At 44.1% G+C, this 8,658-nt stretch overlaps 1 protein-coding gene across 1 annotated transcript; it reads left to right on the top strand.

Moving 5' to 3' along the window:
- The first annotated feature begins 946 nt into the window (after positions 1–946).
- On the top strand, positions 947–6,419 carry MAGEB10 (MAGE family member B10). The gene is made up of 2 exons (XM_037986623.2): positions 947–1,096; positions 4,667–6,419. Exon 2 carries the CDS (start codon positions 4,716–4,718, stop codon positions 5,757–5,759), a length of 1,044 nt encoding a protein of 347 aa, XP_037842551.1. The 5' UTR covers positions 947–1,096; positions 4,667–4,715; the 3' UTR covers positions 5,760–6,419.
- The last annotated feature ends 2,239 nt before the right edge of the window (positions 6,420–8,658 follow it).

Genomic DNA, 8,658 nt, shown 5'->3' with positions numbered 1-8,658 from the left:
TCAGTGCAGAAAGGTGTTGTTGAGTGCAGCGGGGTGAACCCTTCTTGCTGAGATTTACAGGATTGTTTTGAAAATTAGTGTGATTCTGGATTTGAAATTACCTGCCACATATAGACATTAGGAAATGTTGTTTAGCAAAGATATTTGATATTCTCAGAAACTCCTCCAAGACTTAAGAAGGCTGTTGTCATAACAAATTTATATTAGTAGCTTTTATTGAGCATGTACTATTGTAATAGTTAATTGGACAGACTGCAAGTGCTCATCCACTTTGTGTCTTGCTTTCCATCCTTGGTTCATATGGAGACTACATTGCCAGTCCACTTGTAGTTTGGAAAGGTCATGTGACTACCCCCCCCCCCCCCCCGAGACTGAGATATGAACAGTAGCATGCTTTTCCCTTTCAGATCAAAGTGTGTGAGAGCCAGTCTGCCACCTCCATGATTTCTCTTCCATGCTGAGATATGGAGCCATAGTATAGAAGCAGCATGGATCCCTGGGACACCTGACAGCAAAAAACCCCTATTAATTCATGTCAAAATTTATTTGCATAAGAGATAAACTTTTAGTGTGTTAAGCCATTCAGATTTCAGCCTTTTCCCATTGCATCTCATACATACTTTTTCTGTATAATACACAACTACTAATTCCATTGTTATTATTATTTAAATATTTTAACTACCAAGAAAATAGTGCATGTATTCCTGTTGCCAAAAATTCTAATACGGATAAATCAAAATTTCACTTCCTTACTATGTCCCTCCAAAATTCAATCCCTCCTCAAATGTAACCACATTTTTAAAATCCTGCATGTCGTATTTTTAAATGTATTATAGGCTTTTTCTTATATACGTGTGCAACAAAAATACACTGTGAGGGTTTTTTTGTTTGTTTTGTTTGCTCTTTTTTCTTCTTAATTTTTATTTACTTATTTATTTATTTTTTTAGAGACGGTGCCTCGCTCTGTTGCCCAGACTGGAGTGCAGTGGTGTGATCATAACTCAGTACAGCCTAGAAGTCCTGAACTCAAGCATTCCTCCCGCCTCAGCCTTTCAAGTAGCTAGGAGTACAGTTGGTGCCTCCGTGCCTGGTCATTGTGAGTTTTAAATATACATTGATAACTGTTTACATATTGCTCCACAATATGCACCTAAGGATAACTGTTTATATATTGCTCCATGATATGCCTTAGAATTTTGATATTTCAATAACACATTTCTTTTTACTTTGAGAAGAAAGGATTTACTCGGAATGACAAGGTTCTAGGAAATGTGCCTTAACAAGAAAACCTCAATTAGTAAAGGACATTAGGAAAACTAGGCACTAGAACAATTTCCAGAATCCACAAGAGAGATCATAAGCTGAATAAAGTCCAGAGAATTCAGGGCATGAGGTAGTCAGGGATCTGTATCCAGAGTTCAGCCATGGGGTAGCAATGGGACCAGAAGGAGGAAAGGTGAGGAAACTGGTGGTGTCTTGGATAACTTTTCTGAATAGGCTTGGCAATCTGTGAATCATCATTACCAGCATGAAGTTGTAGGCTGAGCTGTCCAGAGGCATGCTCTGCTAGAGTCTTCCCTTCCCACTTCTCAGGCAGAGTGTGGCTTGCTCCCCTGCATCACCTAGTTATGATATTAATTGATTCTGGGAGAGCTACACCTCTTCACCACTATGGTGGTTCGTTGCACCCTTTCCAGTGTAGCAGGGTTGAGAGTTGTCTTGATGCCTGATAAGAAAGAGTGTATGTGGCCCTTGGGTATGTGGCCCCCTTGAGTATGTGGCCCTCCCACCACTGAGGTTGAAGCTGTGCAAATGGATGTGATTGATGATTAATGACATTTAAAACAGGGCAAGTAGTACCAATGAGTAGTGGCATAGTGTAGATTCAAGGAGGGGGGAATTGGAGGAGGGATTTCCTGAGACTAACTACCTCAATGACTCTGTAACTAAAAGGCTGAGTGTGCATATGTCTTTAAAAAAGGATCCAGATATTATCCCCAGCTCCAAATACTTCCTACCATCACTGACTTCTTTGCAGAACAGAGAGTGGATTTTTTGTTGCTGTGTCTGGTGGCCTTTGTTGCCACCAAACACTGTAGTAGGGTGCTGGTTTTCAAGGCAAGTATTTCCAGAGTAGATGGAGAACCATTGTAGATGCTGCAGTTCCTTATTGAATTGACTGCAGGTAACAAGTATAGGTTGAGTCCAAATCTCTATCTTCATTACTGTTATAACCCTGACTTGATTCGAATCAACTGAAAATTTTTATAAAGGTGATTCTGCACTAGCCATTTGCAAAGTTATCAGATGATCTGTAGTAAAATTTACATCACTTCTCACTGTGAGGTAGGGGCATTGGGCCAGGTGTCATTCTCAGATCCACAGAGGGAGGAGTTCCAGACTAAAAGGAATAAAAATGAAGACCCTGATGAAGTTTTGAAAGAGTCACCCACTCCATAACAGACTGCTCAGCACAGAGACCACCCCTGCTGTTAATGTTTCTAAGCCAATACCTTGATGTTAGGCCCAGAAGCCTCCTCAGTTCACCCTCTGTAGTCCAGGGACATAGGACTGTGGGGTGAGGTGGTTGGGGATGAGGCTTTTTTTTTTAAAGCCAAATAACTCAGATCAGGAGGAGGAGGAGTCATAGGTCCCCCGGAGTCAATGAAAGACCACTATGCAACTTCTGTCAGAATTCCCCATTCCCACAAAACACAAGCCACCCCCTTACTTCTAAGAGCTGCACCCCTGCTCTCAGCACTAGGTCCCATATGGGGGTGGCTAGAATTGGCTTCCCCAACTTCTGACTCTAACTTCTCAGAAGAATGAAGGCATTAGTCTGAGCAGGGTAGCCTCAAATCAGCAGAAAAGAGAGTTCCAGAGATTTCCAGGTCCTGTCAGGAGTTAACAACCTTAAGTGAGATCTGAGGACACTATTTATACCAGAAGAGAGAAGGGCCAACAGAATCCCAGCCCTGTGTAAGCCCTGGGAGGCCCTGGACAGGAATCCTCTGATGTAGTGCCCTTTGAATTCCCAGGATCCTGGGAGGTGACAGCATTGAACCACGCTTTGGCATCAGACCAGTAGAGAGCAGGGTTCCAGATTCTTCCAACAGTGATGGTGAAGACCCTAATATTTGAGGCAACTATTCACACCAGATCAGAAGGGCCCCACAACATCTAGGCTCCTGCTGTCAGGCCTGAGAAGCCCATGAATGGAGTGGCCAGATATAACATCCTCTGAGTTCCACCTCTGGAGTTTTAGGAAAGTTAAAAAACTGGTGCCAGAGGGAGGTTTAAATCAGCAGAAGGAGGAGTCCCAGGCCCTCCTAGGAGTTAAGATAAAAACCCTTTGTGAGGTGTAAGGGTAATAGCCATGCTCTTGCTGTTAGTGGTAGCCAACCTTGGGCAAAAACCTCTTATATAGCACCCTCTGAATTCCCTCTTTGGAAATTCAAGGAGAGGACAGCATTGGACCAAGGTTACGGCCTCAGGCCAGCAGATGGAAGAGTCCCAGGCCCCAACAGAAGTAAAGATAAGGAAACTGAGTGAGATCAGAAGGAACCACCCACCACAAAAGAGAGGGGTTCATAACAGAGTCTGCCCCTGCTCTCAGCCCAGGGAGGCCCCAGGTAGGAGTGGCTATTGTGACACTTTCTGAATTCCATTACTGCTTTCTCAAAGAAGTGAAGAGGTTTAGGTTGTCAGAGGAGCTATTTCCAGGCCTTGCCAAAAGGGGATACAAGGATCTTGAGTGAAGTTTGAGGGGGACTTCCACTCCAAAAGACTGGGGCCCCATGGATTCATGACAGGTCCAGGACAGGGCCTGATGAAGCACCCTCTAAATTCTGGTGAGAACTCAGGCAGAGGAGGGCACTGGACCAGAGTGCCAGCTTCTGGTCAGCAGAGGAGGAGTCCCAAGCCCTAAGACTAAAAAGAATCCAGAGTTCTGAGGGAGCCATCCACCCCAGATCAAAAGGGGACAGCACAGAGTTCCATCTGTGCTGTCAACCCTGAGGGACTGTGGAGTAGATATGTTAGGCTGACTTTATGCTTTCGTAACTCAGAGATCTGAGGGCCTTGCTCTGAGGGGATAGGTCTCAGGTCATCACAGGGTGAAGTCCCAGACCCTAGTAGAAGCCAAGGTGAAAACCCTGAGTGAAGAATGAGAACACTAAGGATCCCAGAATACAGAAGGTCCCTCAGAGTTTTTCTGTTGTAGTCATCCTAGATGTCCTCAGGCAGGTGTGATCAGATGAGTTTCTCTTTCAGTTTCTCCACCAGGGTAGCAGGGAAATGAGGAGACTGAAATGAGGGGTCAGTCAAGTAGAGGGATCCCAGAAACTACCAGAAATCAAGAGGACAGTTCTGAATGTGAACTGAGAAAAGAGTCCCTACCCAAGAACAAAGGGGCCTCCACAAAGCCTGGACCTGCCAGGCCTGGCTGTCATCACCCAGTAAGCCCCAGGCAGGTCTGGCAAGTGGCAACCTAAAACACACCCTAGTTATTTCACAGAGTACTCAGGGGGCAGGGAAATCAAAGAATAGGGGCCTTGTTTTTCCTTGAGTAATGCACCAAGAAAACTTGCAGAGGTGGCCATCAGTAAAGCTAAAATTGTATCTCTCTGCTGAATGGGCACACCCTATTTCATCTTCTCTCCTTCAGGTCACGGGATCACCTGCCCTTTTGGCTGCTGCACCTGAACGGAGTCATCATGCCTCGAGGTCAGAAGAGTAAACTCCGTGCCAGGGAAAAACGCCGTCAGGCCCGAGGAGGGCTGGAAGATTTGATAGATGCTCTGGCCATTTTAGAAGAGGAGGAAGAATACCCCCCCTCCCCCTCTTCTTGTTTGAAGGATGTTTCCCAGAGTTCACTTGATGGGGCAGCCAACAATCCCCATGGACTTTGGGAAGCCCTATCCATCAGCACATCTGCTACAGCTGCTTCACACACAAGACATACCGAAGGAGTCAACGACCAAATGGAAGAAAGGCCAAGATGCATGCAAGATCTAGCAGCCACTGATAACTTTCCCAGAGGCCCTCTAGGTGAGAAAGTAATTATGTTGGTGCATTACTTGCTGTACAAGTACCAAATGAAAGAGCCCATTACAAAGGCAGATATGCTGAGAAATGTGACCCATATGTGCAAGAGCCAGTTCCCCGTAATCCTGAGGAGAGCTTCTGAGCACCTGGAGCTGATCTTTGGTCTTGACCTGAAGGAAGTGGAGCCTAATAAGCACATCTATGTCCTGATCAACAAACTAGATCTAGACTGTGATGCAAGGCTGAGTGATGAAACAAGCGTGCCCAAGACTGGCCTGCTGATGACTGTCCTGGGTATTATCTTCACAAAGGGTAATTGTGCTGCTGAGGAGGAAATCTGGAAAGTGTTTAATATGATGGGGTTATATGATGGAATTGAGCACTTCATTTTTGGGGAGCCCAGGAAGCTCCTTACCAAAGATTTGGTGAAAGAAAATTACCTGGAGTACCAGCAAGTGCCCAACAGTGATCCTCCACGCTATCAATTCCTATGGGGCCCAAGAGCCCATGCCGAAACCAGCAAGATGAAAGTTCTTGAGTTTTTGGCCAAGGTAAATAATACAGTTCCCAGTGAATTCTCAACCTGGTATACAGAGGCTTTGCAAGATGAGGAAGAGAGAGCCAGAGCCAGAGTTGCAGCCAAGGCTCGCATTAGTGCCATGGCCGGTGCACGTTCCAAGGTTAAGTCCAGCAACTCCTCCCAACTGCAGTAAAGTCTGAGGCAGATTCTTCACTTTGTGTTTGAAAAGAAATCCACATTCTGAGCTGTGGGAGGTCAGGGTGGGACAGGAGACAACAAGGTGAATAACATGTTTGTGTTAATGTTCTATGTGATGACTTGGAATTTTTTAAAGATGATGTTCCTTTAATAGATGGTTAAAGTAGCTTCAGTATCTAAGTTTGTGAATGACATTGCTCAAATTTTTCTGTATGTGAGATTAAGAGTAAGCGATGTATTGCTTTATAAGTCAAATTGGGAAACTCTCCATTTATTTAGTGATCGAAACATGATAGCATGGTAGTAAATTGGGCATTTCCTAATTCAATGTGAAATAATTTAAGAGTGTAATAAATGGGATCAAGAAATAGAGAAAGGAGGGCCAGGTGCGGTGGCTCACACCTGTAATCCCAGCACTTTGGGAAGCCGAGGCAGGCAGATCACGAGGTCAGGAGATCGAGACCATCTTGGCTAACACAGTGAAACCCCGCCTCTACTAAAAAGACAAAATATTAGCCAGGCATGGTGGCGGGCTCCTGTAGTCCCATCTACTCAGGAGGCTGAGGCAGGAAAATGACGTGAACCCGGGAGGCGGAGCTTGCAGTGAGCTGAGATCACGCCACTGCACTCCAGCCTGGGTGACAGAGTGAGACTCCAGCTCAAAAAAAAAAAGAAAAGAAATAGAGAAAAGAGTAAAAGATGGCTAATTATTACATTCCCTATTGACTTTTATTCTGTTGTTATGTAAAATTAAGATATATATGCCAGGATATGCTTACATTATTCAAGAATATGTAATTACATTGTAATAAATTAGGCCTTTGCCCACTGGTTCATTTATTCCTCAAACATTAATTGAGCATCTGCTCTTTGGAAGGCCTTGTGCTAGGATGTCAGGATAAGGAAGATCTACCTGTGCCCACTGGATTTTAGAATCTAGGGGTAGATATTACATAAGGAATATGGTGAGATACCTACTAAGACCTAAAGGACAAGTCAAAGAAAGTGAGAATGTAGGGGGAGGGTTATCTAGATGAGAGCATCAAATGTAAATATCTTAAGGCAAGTGGGATTGGAGGTTTGGGAAATTGAGTCTTTCAGTGTGAATCAGTTGTGGGGTTTTTTTTTTGTTTTTTTTTTTTGTTTTTTGTTTTTTTGCTCACTCTTGTCACCCAGGCTGAAGTGCAGTGATGGGATCACAACTCACTGCAGCCTCAACTTCCTAGGCTCAGGTGATTCTCCTACCTCAGCCTCCTGAGTAGCTGAGACTACACGTGCACGCCATTGTGCCTGGTTAATTTTTTTACATTTTTAGTAGAGATAGGGTTTCGCCATGTGGCCCAGGCTGTTCTCCAACTCCTGGACTCAAGCAATCTGCCTGCCTCTGCCTCCCAAAGTGCTGGGATTACAGGTGTGAGCCACTGTGCTTGGTTGGTAAGATGAGGCTCTGAGAGTGGTGAGCAGTGGCCATCCTCTCTGAAGACATGTTGAGGGTTGAAAGACTTAAGGTCTGGAATGGACAAGTAATTATAGCAGTTGCTTGGACTCATGGATAAATCAGAAAGAAAGCTTCACCTGGGGCAGGAATGAAAGGTTTCCTGTGCTCTCCTAACTCCAGTGTAATTGATCACAAACCACGTGTTCCATGCACATCATCTCCAGCAAGTTTCTGAGAAAAATACTGTCTTAACATGGGATGCTCAGAAGCCACTTTACTGGCACTCTTTGCTCTGGCCTGGGAAAGACAGAGCCTGTGTTATTTTATTTTGTGTTGCTATAATAGAATGCCAGAGACTGAGTTACTTTTAAGGAAAAGAATATTTTTCACAGTAGTGGAGGCTGGGAAGTTCCAAGATCAAGGCGTTTGGTGGCATCAAGGGAGGGATGTCTTGCTGGGCCATCCCATGGCAGAAAGTGAGGTAGTAAGAAAGGGAAAGTGAGAGAAAAAGGGACCAAACATACTTTTCAAAACAAACCCACTCTTGTGATAAAGGTATTAATCCATTTATAAGGGCAGATCTCTCACGGCCTGATTGCTTCTCATCAGGCCCTACCTCACGATACTATTGGATTGGGGATTAAGTGTCTAACAGTTGCCTTTTTGGGAGACACATTCATATCATGGCAGAGTCCATTCCATTAATAGGGTGTTTAGACTAGGTTATCTTGAGTGTAATTTGGCAAACTCAAAGCAAGGGATAAGTGTTTTGATGGGAGTGAATGAGGAAGTCCTTGACACATTTTCTAGGAGCATCTAGTTGAGCTGCATCTAGCTGGGGAAGATTCTCCCAACATACAATATAAAAAATGTATATCCTCAAAAAGTTTCTTATCAAGTAAGTAACGTTCTCTTGGTAAGAAGCATTTTAATTGCTTTGGTTTTCCATGTCCTAGAGGGCTGCATATTAACATCTCCAGGATGAAAAATAAATTAAAAATTTCCAAGAGAGGAAGGTTGGTAGTGTTAGCAATCTAAAACATAATAGAAACAACTGTTAGTTATCAAAAACCCAGCACACACTAACACTGTGCCAGCTGCCCTACACAAATAACTTACATTCTAAAAGTCAGACTTCACAAGGTATATGCTAGCCAAAGAACAAAATGACTTCATCAAGCCCACTTCACAAAGAACTTGAGGCTCATAGAATTTTCGAGTTCACATATAAGTGACAAGGCTGAGTTGAGACCTCCTGGTCTGAATTCCTCTACAGCCCACACTATTCCACTCCTCTCAGCCTGAAGCAGATCTTAGGCCTATTAATTCATTTCACTTCTCACTACTCCACAATGTCTCTCAGACAAAGAAAAGAAAGACCCTGTCGCCAAAGCACTAAAAGCAGGCCCTAAAATGGAAGGTAGAATGAGAATGAGACACAATCTGAGACTGTCTG

Source organism: Chlorocebus sabaeus, chromosome X (genome assembly GCF_047675955.1).
Source record: "Chlorocebus sabaeus isolate Y175 chromosome X, mChlSab1.0.hap1, whole genome shotgun sequence".
Lineage (NCBI taxonomy): Eukaryota > Metazoa > Chordata > Mammalia > Primates > Cercopithecidae > Chlorocebus > Chlorocebus sabaeus.
Note: the sequence above shows the minus strand (reverse complement) of the source record. Positions and strands in the feature narration are given on the sequence as shown.

Coding starts and splice junctions, on each gene's coding strand:
- MAGEB10 (XM_037986623.2), top strand. CDS start 4,716: ATGCCTCGAGGTCAGAAGAGTAAACTCCGTGCCAGGGAAAAACGCCGT.